This window comes from Telmatherina bonti (genome assembly GCF_933228915.1).
Source record: "Telmatherina bonti genome assembly, chromosome: 21".
NCBI classification, from domain to species: Eukaryota; Metazoa; Chordata; class Actinopteri; order Atheriniformes; family Telmatherinidae; genus Telmatherina; species Telmatherina bonti.
The window spans coordinates 33,921,451-33,935,650 of record NC_136630.1 but is presented as its reverse complement, the minus strand read 5'-3'; the positions used below and the strand labels follow the sequence as shown (position 1 = coordinate 33,935,650).

Here is a 14,200-nt window from a genome sequence, read left to right as displayed (position 1 = left end):
CAGTGAAGGTGAGTAGCTGTGCTTTTTATTTTTATTTAATATGCTGGTTCATTTAACTCTGCGTCCTCTGTCCGAAGTAGATGTTCTGTCCTTTATTTTAAGTTGTCAGAGTATGTAAACTTCCGTTAGGTTAGCGATCCGAAGACGCGATTATATCCGTTATGATCGCGTTGTGTTTCTTTTATGCAGAAAACAGATTTGTGTTTAAAATAAATAAATAAATAAATCGTGACAATTTTATGAGAGCGATAGTATTGCAATATTCAGTATACGGAGTTAATGATGAAATGTTGTGCAATGAATGAAACGTGGCGGCCAGTAAGGGGAAAAACGTAAACAAACAGCTCAGTGAGATCGCGCTGCTTACAAATAAAAAAAAAACTGTCCTAAGACTTAAAAGATATTCACGTTCCCTATGGAATTATGAGAAAATGTGTCCACATTTTTGACTGGTAGTGTATATTACACATAAGAATCCTGCATCATATATACTCTCTGTGTGTGTGTGTGTGTGTGTGTGTGTGTGTGTGTGTGTGTGTGTGTGTGTGTGTGTAAATACAGTTTTTGAGACATTTTACATCACGTTATAGTAAAAATCCTGTTGAACACAATCTGATTCCTGTCTTCTGTCCCTTACTGGACATATGACATATTCTTATATGATTACACTATCAGAATTTATACATATCACATGGTAATAAATGATAAATATCTCTACCATTTTTAATGGGTGAAAAGTTTAATTACACTTTGACTGCTGTGCCATAAAGAGTTAAAGAATTTAACACATTTACAGCAAGTGTAAGATCTTCTTATTTTCACTGTATTCATGTTGTATTTAGATGAAGACATTCTGTCTAAAGTCTGTGCTGTTTAGATGACGACCAAGGGAAAATGGGAGATGATGACTGAGGGCCTTTGTCAGCACCGGAGCTCGGCCCCCAGGAGCCGGCAACACAAGTGGCATGACCTCTACAGGTACAGTACATGACGTTTATAGAGTTTTTGTACATCATCTGAAGAAAGCAGGTGCTGTGATGATGCAGAGTATGCTCATGTCAGAAAGAACTGAACAGCAGGTTTAGTAGCAGCAGATGGAGAAATGCCCCATGCAGGCCCAGGGGCAGTCTGGTCTGGCCAGACCAGGACCTGGAGCTGTGGTGATCCCGTTTAACAATCTGATCTCATTGTAATCTGGCATCATGTGTGCTGCTGTGCTTTTCACACCCCATGTCTCACTTTTACAGCCTGCTACCCAGTCGTCTCCCTCGTCCCCGTCTGCAGCTTCAGCATCTGCTCCTGAGGAAACGCCACACTGACATTCATGCTCCTCTGACTCTGTCTATGGTGAATATTACCGTTTTGGATGGATCCTTCTCTGCTTGCTTTAACATCACAACACAGTGTGAGTATGTTTTTATTGGAAATGATGTGAGAAGTAATAACATGCACTGTGTCTGTCTCATTTCCAGGAGAGCTTATTGATCCAGACTGGACATCTCCTTAATGTGTCCCCTGACTCAGAGGAGACAGAGGAGGTGGCTGAAGGGGAGCAGGAAGGAGACCAGGTCACGTCAAGCACCTGCCTCCTCCTCCTCCTCCTCCTCCTCAGCGGCTGCTCCGTCCCTGCCTCCTTCCTCCTCCTCCTCCTCCTCCTCCTCAGCGGCTGCTCCGTCCCTGCCTCCTTCCTCCTCCTCCTCCTCCTCCTCAGCGGCTGCTCCGTCCCTTCCTCCTGCCTCCTCCTCCTCCTCCTCCTCCTCCTCAGCGGCTGCCCCTTCCACACCTCCTCCTCCACCTCCTCCTCCTCCTCCCTCCTCCTCCTCCTCAGCGGCTGCTCCGTCCCTGCCTCCTTCCTCCTCCTCCTCCTCAGCGGCTGCTCCGTCCCTGCCTCCTTCCTCCTCCTCCTCCTCCTCCTCCTCAGCGGCTGCTCCGTCCCTTCCTCCTGCCTCCTCCTCCTCCTCCTCCTCAGCGGCTGCCCCTTCCACACCTCCTCCTCCACCTCCTCCTCAGCGGCTGCTCCGTCCCTTCCTCCTGCCTCCTCCTCCTCCACCTCCTCCTCAGCGGCTGCTCCGTCCCTGCCTCCTGCCTCCTGCCTCCTGCCTCCTGCCTCCTCCTCCTGCCTCCTGCCTCCTGCCTCCTGCCTCCTCCTCCTGCCTCCTGCCTCCTGCCTCCTCCTCCAGTCAGACCTCAGAGGTTTTTATGTGGTTTTTCCGGCTGGTGATGAGTCCAGCATTCCAGGCATGGACAGGGTTGGCAGAGTACCTGGTGGACCTGAGGAACCAACCCTCTGTGGCGCTCAACAACCAGCAGGTTATTAACATGTATTTTCTTTGTATGACGCATGGAACTGATTTAAAAATACTTTTCTGATTGTCATTAAGATACGGTGCCATTTTAATCCTAATGTCTGCCTCTGGCGGGTCTGATGGGCCGTTGTTCTGTCTCTGTTTAGGTGAGCAGCACTGTTGCTCTGTGGCAGAACCTGCTGGATTTTGACAAGCAGAAGGTGGCGTTTGCTGCCAGATACCAGACCAAGCTGGACACGGGGAGGTTTAGGTCACCAAGGAGGAAGCAGGAGTTCACACCATGAGTAGAATAAATGTGGGCAGTTTAGAACAGCAGAAACTGGGGCACAGAGAATACAAAAGAGTTGTTTACTGCCTCTCTGTAGAGACTTTGTCCAAAGAGCAGTGGTTGGAGAACATTAAAAAAACCCAAAACAATGACTCTCACTTCGGTTCTGTACATAGTTCTGTTTGTTCTTCATGCATATGTTGTTACTTATGTATAGATTTTTGTATTAAATTATGTTTGATTTAATAGTTTTAAAAAAATGAAAGAATGTTTGGTAGTCCAAAGCCTAACTATAGTAGTTTTAAAATAAAAATGTGTTGTAACATCTCCACGGGTTTTTGTGAAATGATTTCCAGAAATATTTGGAAATAATTTGACCATTTTATTGAACACTATTAGTAAATTATACATATACATATATATATATATACATATATATATATATATATACATATATATATATATATATATATATATATATATATATGTATATGTATATGTGTATATATATCTAATATATTTTCCTCACTCTGATGACTTTCCTCATGACTACGGGGGTTTTGGGGGCGCCTCTATAACATGTAAAGTCGTCATTTTTAAAGACACTGTTGGAAAAACAGCCGTCAGATTATGGCTATTTTTAGAGATCATGACGATCGTCGCTATTTAACTTCAGCATAGTCTGTCCAGTCTGTCTATCCGTCACAAAACACCAATATCTTTCTGATTGTATATATAATATTAATCATGCTTGGGCCTGAAAATGTTGCATGGTGGGATGTACTGCACTACTATAGCAGTAACAGTAGAACCCAGCGTGTGGATGGATGTATTAACAGAGCAGGTTGCTACATGTTTTTATGATGGCAAAGAGCCGTTTAATGAAGACTAGACTTATTTTAAGAAAGAGAAAGAAACACGATAACTTTACTTTTTCACTAAAAACACTCCAGTTATGATGCTTTTATGCACTTAGACAGCTATGCTTCACTTTTTATTTGTGCATGCTAAATTTTTAGCATGGTAAAAATGATCGTAACTTTAAACGCAGCGCGGCCACGAGGCACGCAATGTCAAGTCTGTAGAGAATGTAAGAGGGAAAACATCACTGTGTTTAACATTTCAACTTACCAGTGACTAAATATAAAATACTGGTGAGCAGACGTGACTTTACTTGACTCAGCTGCGATCTGTTTCACCGTCCGGTTTGCTCTGTCTCGGTTTCCACGGTAGGCAGCCATGAGCAAGGATGACCCCGCCCCCGCTACTTATCCAGCATGGGCGCCATCTGCTGGATAAGTAGCCCAATTACATTTTAACTTGGCAGTCTCATTAATGGAGATGCAGAAACAAATATATGACAAAAATAAATCAATAAAAAATATCAGAAAGAATCTTAAATTATTTTACCGATAGCCGATATCACCCTGGACCCCTATTTCGGCCGATATATCGGTCGGGCCCTATTAAATACAACACATTAAATATAAAACACATTTTTCCAGAGCAGGAGGATTTAGGACCATAGATGTTACAGAATATGTGAGCTGATCAAATTAGTCTTTAACATATTTTTAGTGGTGGAGATTCTATTCTATTCTAATCTATTCTATTCTATTCTATTCTACAGTCATTTAGCAACGCTTTTATCCAAAGCGACTTACATATGATTAAGAACAACACAAGCACAAAATCAAACAGTAGAGGACATGGTAGGAAGGTGCTGGTGGACTGTCCAGTTGGATGCAGATCCTTGCTATTGAGATGAATTTGAACACTTTTTCTTGTCCAGGCCATTACAAATCTACGGGAGATTTTTTTCCTGGTGTCATTATTATGGAGAGGACTTTAAATTGGAATGAGCTCAGACAGCCTGGTATTCATTTTATGAACAGTTTGGAATGTCATGCATGCATTCTGGAATATATTCAGCTCAGTAAGTCGGAGAAGACTGAAGCAATGGAAAATTTCTAGGATATTTGTTAGATAAATTATACCAAACACAGCAATTCCAGAGGTGAAATGTACAGATAAAAACAATAGTTATAAGTTGTTGCAGAGGTCAGACTTAATTCTCAACATAGACATTTTAACTGACTTTTTGCCCTATTTCTCTAATGCAACAAACAAAAGTTAACGACAAACAACAAGTTGCTTTAACATCTAGCCATAGGTCGGAAGCTGACATCAGCTTGTGTCTGCTAGCATTACAGCTAACAAATATGTTAAACTTGTTTTTGTTCTACATGTTCTTCAGGTTTAACATTTCCATGTTTCCTCCTCAGCTCATTCAAACATCTGATTGGTGGACTGGATGACGTTTCTAACAAAGCCTACGATGACGCTGAAGCTAAAGCTAAGTAGGTGTACGACACAGCCTCATGTTTCCACCATTAAGCCTTGTCAGAGCTTTAAATGAAACATCTCAGCTGATGTTCCTGCTTTTCTGTCATCTGTAATAAAAAGACTGAATCTGGACATTTTGGGACTAAAATTTTGCTGTACAACGTCAGCTTAAAGGTTGCTGGTGTGGACACCTGGTGTGGTGGTTGAGTTGTGACCTCAATCATCTTTACTCCAACATTTCAGCAGTAGCTTCCAGTTGTTTACAACAGAAACTATATAATATTACCAATAATACTAATATTTTAGATCTTAAATTTGACTTTGTTTGCTAATGTGTGTTAGAATAGTTAAGTGTCAGTGTTGATTATGACTGTCAACAATGATCTGCATCATTGTTAGTAATCAGTTCTGCTTTAAAATGAAGGAAATAAGCAACTAAAAACTCATTTAGCTTGTTAACTGATTGGACATTATTCTTATTTTACATCTGCATGGTTTTGAACTTTTTAATGAAGGCTATCGTTGAGATAGTTGTGAATATGTTTTTAGCCAATTTACTTGATATTGTTGCTGTTTACAATGATTCTGTGTCAGTGGTGGATGCACCCCATGTCGTACACCACCTATATAGTGGGATTATTATTGATATTGGTGTATGCTTGATATTCATCACCAGTTTCTACTGGTACCTCCACAGCAGCGGGTTTAATCTGCTAATGCCCATGTGCTCTGATTCTTTTACTAATTTTAGTTTTTTTGTTTCTAAATCTTTCTGACATTTTATTAATTTTTCAAACTAATCTTAGATAGATTTTCTGTAAAAGTGTCTCCATGATGCACATTTCAGTCTAATTTATTTTAATATGCAAGTCCAGAAGGACAAGAAATAATCAAGCATTGTCCACAAACCCCTTCATTCATGTTGTATTGATCCTCTCAGATCAGCCTCTGCCAGAAACACGCCAACAGAGAAAGCCCCACCCCCTGTCCTGCAGGCTGTGTCTGATTGGTCAGCTGCTAGGAGTAGTGATACTGAGCAATGAAGGTGGGCGTGGCTTTCTTCTCGTGAACGTGCACAACCTAGAGAAGATGACCAATCACTGAGTCCCTCCCCCAGGATGCCACTAAAATGTCGAAGTTGAAAAAAAACTCTCAAACTCTCGAAAACCATTGTTTCCGTTAAACACTCTCCAGTTTCTTCCTCTCTGCCAGATTATCTGCAGCTCCATGTCTTGTTGTAGTCCAGCATTCAGTAAATCTTCTCAAGTTGCAGCCCTACCTATTCACGTCTCTAGTTAACCCTTCTTGCTCTGCCCACGACAACCGACTCTTCTTGCCTTTCAGATATTGTGGATATGGATTCTTGCCTTGCTTTTTGGACCCCCGAGCCTCACCTATCATCCATGTTAGTTACCTCATCTGTTCTCTCAGTATTCTGACCTCTTGCCACCCTCCTGACCATGTCTCCAGAATATGGACTCTCTCAGCCGCTTCATTCCCCAAGATCAAACCTCGTCCCTTTACACTTTCCCCTAAGCTCCTCATTTTCAATAATACTGGTTAATAATAATAATGCTCCTTTGTGTGTGGCTGAATATTCAGGTCCTCATAGTCATCCATTATAACTCTGTATTAGTCAGTTTAGCAAAAATGGGTACAAATCAAATCTACAGGTATTGGATTGATTCATTTTCTTAACTGCAGGCGTGTCAAACTCCAGTCCTCGAGGGCCGGAATCTGGCAGGTTTTTGTTGTTTCCCCTCTGCCAATGCAGCTGATTCGAATCAAATGCATCCAGCAGCTTCTTGTCAACCTGTTTTTAAGTTTTGGTCAGGTGTGTTGGAGCATGACAACAAAAACCTTCAGGATACGGGCGCTCAAGGGCTGGAGTTCGACACCTGAGGCTTAGGCCAATTTAGTCACATTTCCAGCAATTCTTGGGAGAGAGGCAGGGTATACCCTGAACAGGTCACCAGTCTGTCAAAAAGCTAACGCAGAGAGACAAACAATTCAAACTCACAATCGCTCCTTGGGACAATTGAGAGTAACAAATTCTAGTCTGTTCTATTTGCAAGTCATTTCAGAGATGGTTTTATCCACATGACCCCAGAGAGCAACTAGCCCAAGGGCACTTTGGACACTTCCTAGTCAGGAATCAAAAAACCTGGAATCAATCTCCCAACTTTCCAGTTGAAAGACTACTGCTCTTCCTTCTGAGCTACAGCTGCCATGCATCTCTTTGGACAGTGGGAGGAAACTGGAGTACCTGGAGAGAACACACATACACATTCAGACACAGAAAAGCCATGGTTCATACCAGCAACCTTCTTGCTGTGAGGTCACAGTGATAACCACTATGCCACTGTGCAGCCCTTCTTTTGTTTTGGACAATATCAGTAAATTTATCAGGTTTCACACACTTACTAAGGGACTAATCAGATTTCTCTAATTCCTTACCAATCATGGCTTCTAAAATTTACTTGTATTGTCAGACATATTCTGACTGTGAAGTGTAATTTTATATTTAGGCCCAGAGAAAGAATATGTGCTTCTAGACCTGTACTTGTCACAGTTCATAATGAGTTATGAGTTTTTGTACTTATCAGAGCTCTGTTCAAAAGAAAAATCCATCCATTTTCTACAAATAATCTGGGGTCGAGTTGTGGGGTCTAAATGGGGAAGCCCAGACTACCCTCTCCCCAACCACATTTGCAAGGTCCTCAGGAGCATCCTGAGGCATTCCCAGGTGTCCTGGGTCTTCCTCAAGGTCTTCTCCTGCAGGGACATGCCCAGAACACCTCATCTAGAGGCATCTTAACCAGCTGCCCAGGCCACCTCAACTGGCTCCTCTCAATGTGGAATAGCAGCAGCTCTACTCTGATCTCCTACTGGATGATCGAGCTTCTCACCCTATCTCTAAGGGAGAACCTGGCCATCCTTTGAAGGAAACTCATTTCCACCATCTGTAATCACAATCCCATTGTTTCTGTCACAATTCACAGTTGGTGACCATAGGTGAGGGTAGGAACGTCGATCAACTGAGAAATTGAAAGCTTCACCTTTGGGTCAGATCATTCTTCATCACAACAGACTGGCACAGAGTCCTCTTTACTGCAAATCCTAATCCCAGCCGCTTCATGCTCTTCTGCAAATAGTTTAATCCAGAGCTGGATTTCACAACCAGATAAAGCCAACGGACCACATCATCCGGAAAGGGCAGGGACACAACCCTGAGGCCACTAAACTGGATCCCCCCAACACCTCAGCTGCACCTAGAAATTCTATCCACAAAAGTTATCACAGAATTGGTGATAAAAGGCAGCCATGGCAGAGTCCAACCCTTACCAGAAACAAATGTAGATGTAAACTGGTTGGGCAAACTCCCATGCCACCTCCAGGACCCCAAAGTGGGGTTTAGAGCTGGTCCACTGTTCCACGACCAGGACAAACACTGCACTGCTCCTCCTCAATCTGGGATTTGACTATCTGGTGGACCCTCCTCTCCAGGACCGCTGAATAGACCTTACCAGGGAGGCAGAGGAGTGTGATCCCCCCTGTGGTTGGAGCACAGCCTCCAGTCTGCCAGTCCAGCGGTACTGCCCCCGATGTCCACGCGATGCTGCAGAGACGTGTCAGCCAGGACAGCCCCACAGCATCCAGAGCCTTAAGGAACTCCGGGCGGATCTCATCCACCCCCGGGGCCTTGCCGCCAAGGAGCTTTTTGACCACCTCAGAGACTTCAGCCCCAGAGATAGGAGAGTCCACCCTTTACTCCCCCAGATCTGCTTTCTCATCAGAAGACGTGTTGGTAGGATTGAGGTCTTCGAAGTACTCCCTCCACCTACTTACAATGTCCCAGGTTGAGGTCAGCAGCTCTTCATTTCCAGTTTACACAGTTTACCCTCCTGAGCCACTGAAAGGTTGACCGGAATCTTGTTGAGGCCATCTGGAAATTGTTCTCCATGGCCTCTCCAAACTCCTACCATGCCCGAGTTTTTGCCTTGGCGACCGCTGAAGGTGCCTTCCACTTGGCCTGCCAATCATCTCCCTTTCATAGCTCCACAAACCAAAAAGGCCTAGGGTTCCTTCTTCAACCTGACAGCATTCCTCACTGCAGGTGTCCACAAACAAGTTCTGGGATTCCCACCATGACAGGCACCAACAACCTTACTACGACCACAGCTCCCGCTGCCCACCTCGATAATACAGGCATATAACATAGTCCATTCGGATGCTTGATCCCTCACCTTACTCAACATGACTGAAGCTTTGTCAGAGGTGGGAGTTAAAGCTCTCTCTGATAGGGGCCTCTGTCAGACATGTCCAGCAGATTCTCACAATTTGGGCTTGTCAGACCCGACCAACATCCTCCCACTACTAAAGAAATAAAGACTGATTAATGTGACTGGTGTTGGACAAGGATGTTGTTAATGTCACTTGTGGTCTAACTGGGATGAAACTTGATCTGCAGTTCCAGTGCCTGTAGTACCTGGGTGTGGTGGATGGTGGGCTAGTTCTGCTTCTGGATTCAGTGAATTTCCAGCTGGTGCCAGACTTAAGAGTGGAGTTGAAGAGAAGAGAGGTTTTTCCAGGTCTCTGCTGCGGATGATACATGCAGGAGACACAGAGAATACACATACATCCATGCACACATGGCTGAGTTGTTCTGTGTGTTTCAAGAGACAGTCGGTCAAGTGACCGGAGGAAGATAATTATTGTTGTTTCTTCCTATGGTCAACATGTCGTACTGACAGCAGATGTCTGGCTGTCAGTCATGGCTGTTAACTATGGTTACTGTAAACAGAAAACAGTGTGTGAAATCAGAGTATTTGTTTGTCCTTCACATGTGCACATTTTCTGTCACAAATCGGATTCAGTGGATCACACACACACATGCTTGTACAAAAACATTTCAAGTAAAAACTACTCAGTTCAAACCAAGCTGCCTTTACATTGCAGCTTCTTCCTATCACGAGCTGTTAATCTCTTTCTCACCATCACAAACTAAATTTAAAGTGATAACTCGTCCTGAACAGTGACAGCAGCTACTGTTTCTGCAGTAATCTGACATGCTGGCTTCCAGGAAGTAGTCTGATCACTCACGGATCTTCATCTATTAGCATTGTTCTCTCTGCAGCTGCTGTTTGGTTTTTACACCTAAAGTGTTTTCAACTACAAACTTCTGCCTGTTACAACTTCCTGCTCAGCAAGCATAAATCATCACATTTTTCCATCTTCATAAAGATGTTAGACAACTCATAATAAAACTAGTACCAATTTCTTCTTTATTACTGAACCAAATACATTGTGATTCACGGCTCAGTTTGTAGAGAAGCAGAGGGGTCGAGTTTTAACATGTTTTTTTTTTTTTTAGAAAATATTATTTTGAGAGAATGAAGATTATTGTCCAAAGATGAAAGTTTCATTTTTAAAAAAACCCTTTTTGGGGCAGTCAATGAACTACCATGAAATTAGAAATTTTAAGCTAAAATTGTCCTTCTGGTATGTACCAAGACCTCCATTCTGTTGTTACATTAACAAAATAAAAAATAGTTTCATGTCGAATATGAAAGAAAACAATGTGATCAAAAATAGTCACTTGGATTAAGGTACATTTAAAAAAAACTTTATTGTTAAAGCTGGGGTGGGTAATGTTGGGGAGCGAGCAAGAGTGGCCCCTGTCTTGGCTCCTACCCTTCTAGTGTTGCTCTTTGCGTGAACCAAGGTTTTTTTCTTACCTCTACCAAGGAGGTTAGGTTTTTACTGGCATTTATTTGTTTGTGTTCAAGATAAGTCAAAAAGTTATGGACGGATTTTAATTAAATTTTCTGGAGTTGTTGAAAATGTGAAAAGGAAGATTTCATTTTGGTGGTGATCCAGATCCAGGAATTCTTTCAAGTGCCCTGGTGGTGGTTTTCTAGTTCGCAGCTTTTTCCACCAACGATTTTCTCTTTCTCACCTGTTTAGCAGGAGGAGGCAAATAAACCGAGCCGGGTCGGGAAATCCTTCCTGCATTTTCTCAGCCATGAAGAAACTTACGAAATATAAGAAATGAACAACTCCATTTGGGTCGGAACATTTGGATTGGTCAGAGTTTTTACAGATTTACAGTAAACTGAGGGGTCTAACTATATTTCTTATTGTTCATGATTACAGAATGTATAGACTACTATCAGGACGAGGAACCACTTCACCCAGAGGAACATGTCTCTAAACAGCATTACCTAGCCCAGCTTTGAAGAAACTAATCATCCATAATTGAACAAAACCTGCTCTTTCATCCAAAGCTGATCACTAAGTTTCCAGCCTAACTCCATTGTCTTGTGAGAAAACAAAGCTCTTCGTGTATAGAGAAGCGGTTACAATAGATGCTGATGGAGAAGAACAGAAGGCAGATTTGCTACCAGGTAAACTTCCTCAGGATCAGGCATTGTGGCGATAAATTCTGAATGCTACTAACAATCTGTTAGAAAAGTTTTTTCATCACTACATCCTCAACTCGAGTCCTCACCAAGACCAGGAAAATGGATACTAGATCTCTCAGGTTATTAGGGTCAGGTCTAATTCCTGGTCCCAGAGTCAAAACTAAACATTAGAAGCAGCATTCAGTGTCTGAAACCAACTCCCAGAAAGCTGCCGGTCTGCTGAAACTCTGGTTCTGATGAGGACCACTTATCTTCAGGGCTTCCTCTTGATGAGGAACATCTATTCACCTCATCAAGGTCTGTAGATCTGTGACCGTGGACCAGATCCTCATGGTCCTTCTGACCTTCAGAAGGAAAACATCTCTGCAGTCATGACGTTGTCTTCCAGGTCATGTTGGACTCATCCTGGAGGTATGTGAGTTCTAGACTGTTGCTATCTGACCCTTTAACACATACAGACCACCAGACATAAAGATGAAGTCCTCCTGAAACCTGAGAGAAGAGCTGAGGGGAGTACTGGTGATCCCTGAAGTTTCTGTGTTGGGACAGCGAGTACTGCAGCCTCCTGAATGCCAGCCAGCCTCTTTAATAACAGAAAACCTCTCAGCAATGTTTCCAGCTGCTAAAAATACCATCAGCAGGGTTTGGGCACATGGCTGTCCTCTCAGGTACCATTTTACCCTGCAGCACTCATCCACGGCAGACCTCCTGCCTTTTCCTTGGTCTGAGCGTGCTCAGCTGGATTCCTACGGGGCTTTCTCTCTGCCTTCAGTAATGCCATCCTCTGCGGACTTCTCTGGGTTCTGATCAGCTCAGTGAATGACCCACCTTATTTCTGATTTTCATGCACTAAGAACTGGAGGATCTGGCAACCTCAGTGCGACACTGGTACTACCACACTAGAACCCCCTGGGTCCACTGCTGGTACCACCACCATGTGAACTGGACGTGGACCTCCTCCTTTGAGACAGCTCTCCTACAGATGCTCTGCAGAACATTCTCCTGAGGAACCAGCACTTCAGATTCTTTCTAAAACTCTGAAATTTCCTCTGTGAAGTCAGACAGAACCACATTCTGGAAGCAGTTTTCCATCTCTGAACTGATCTGAACCTGTTTGAGGATGAGGGATTTGCTTATTGTTCCGGTGAGGCACCAGAGGGAGCGCCTCACCAGCCTGCCTGCCACCCCATCTTTTCCTGTCACCTCCTTCTCTATCCAGACCTCCAGGAAGTTTCCATTCTTCCACGTAGTGAAATGCAGCAGGTACGGCTGCAGGAACAGGTTATAGGGATATTGGAAGTCTGAACGGTCCCATCATGTTCTCCTGTGTTCTTCGGTTTGCAGATACGAAGCGGAGAACGCCTTCTTCTCCAGCCTGAAGCTCAACGACTTCAACATCATTGACACGCTGGGAGTCGGAGGGTTTGGGCGTGTTGAGCTGGTAGGATCTTATCCTGGACCAGTTTCATTCAGGCCAGTTTCAGACCGGCTTCATTCAGACACTAGAAAACAGATGCAGAATGTGTTTATTCCAACTGTAGTTTAGGTTTAGGTACCTGGAAACTAGTCTTCGTTTGATCCAGACTGAGCTGGACACTCCATGACATTGTCATGCTTCAGCAGTTTCTTCTGGTTTCTCAGACTGCTAATCTGTGATCAGTTTTGTTACGTCCTCTTTGATCAGACATATTTATCGTGTAAAGGGATGGGGCATGGTGGGGGTGAGGAATCAGGTTTCCCTGCCACAGGACATCGGTAGACAGGAGTAAAGGTTGAAAGGGAAACCCTGCAGAAGGTTTGTCCAAAACAGAAAGGAATCCCCACTCAAGATGTCCCATTGGTCATTTGGAGGTATTTTTTGAGCTTCATTCAGAACCTAACTCTGGTCCGACCTATGACCTCTGGTCTGACCAAGTAGAGCTCTGATGACTCAGTTTCCAGTTGATCATCAAGACCTGGAGGTCTGCCTCAGCATATGATCTTCCAGTAAGTCCTCTTCCTGCTTTGCTGGTCCTCTGCTAGTTCCTGGAGCTTCAAATATTCCAGGCCTTCATAAGCAGTGGCGCCCAGTTCCGGTCCTCGAGGGCCATAATCCTACAGGTTTTCCATGTTCCAACAAACCTGACTCAAACTAATCAGTCATTATACAGCATTTCATTGTCTGTTGAATCCATTTAATGGAAGCCAAGTGTGTTAAAACACCTGCCAGACAGCAGCCCTCAAGGACCAACTTTGGACACCCCTGTTCTTAAGGTTTCAGTCCAGCTAGATTTACCTCACTAAATTCTAGTTTATCTGAAATAAAACAGCAGGGCCCAAGGCACCTGAAGGGCCATGGCTGCTCAATGCTACTGAAGGTCTGAGGCCCATTGAGGCTTAAGGCTCCTGAAGCCATAAGGCTCCTGACAGCTTCAATCTCCTGAAGCCCTAAATCTCTTCAAGGCCCAGGGTTCCAGAAGTGAGGTCTTAAGATTAGGGGATCCTATAGGCCGAGGGGTCATAGGATAGGGGTTCATTAGGTCTGGGGCCTCTGTCAATTGCTCCATGTCTATGTGAGTAGCCTGTTAGCTTAGCTTAGCTTAGCTTAGCTTAGCTATGCTCTGGTCAGTTTGACACTAAAAGGTTCTCAGACCAACATGGGGAAGTTATTGTGGCTAGGTCAACATTCCATGACCTGCAGGATGTACGTGGATCAGGATCAGAGCAGAACCTGGATCTGGCTCAGCTTAATACAATCAGTCTAGGTTAAGTATGAAGGATTTTAGTTTTTTATTGAGAAAAATGAGAAGCTAAGACTTTCCTAAGACCTAAGACAAGGACGTGAGATCTTTGGAAAGCTCCAAACATAGATGTCC

The 14,200-nt window shown here is 43.7% G+C and overlaps 1 protein-coding gene across 3 annotated transcripts in view; it reads left to right on the top strand.

The window, feature by feature from the left end:
* LOC306771514 (cGMP-dependent protein kinase 1-like) overlaps positions 1 to 14,200 on the top strand; it is a gene marked incomplete at its 5' end in the record, with an annotated part of 208,945 nt that overhangs the window by 161,802 nt on the left and 32,943 nt on the right. For 2 of the 3 annotated variants that reach the window (XM_079260683.1, XM_079260681.1), the window contains 2 exons: positions 4,860 to 4,934; positions 12,690 to 12,786. In XM_079260683.1, coding sequence (XP_079116809.1) covers positions 4,860 to 4,934; positions 12,690 to 12,786 — 172 coding nt within the window. Of the gene's footprint in view, positions 1 to 4,859; positions 4,935 to 12,689; positions 12,808 to 14,200 lie in introns of all 3 variants that reach the window. The other variant, XM_079260682.1, reaches the window with a different exon arrangement.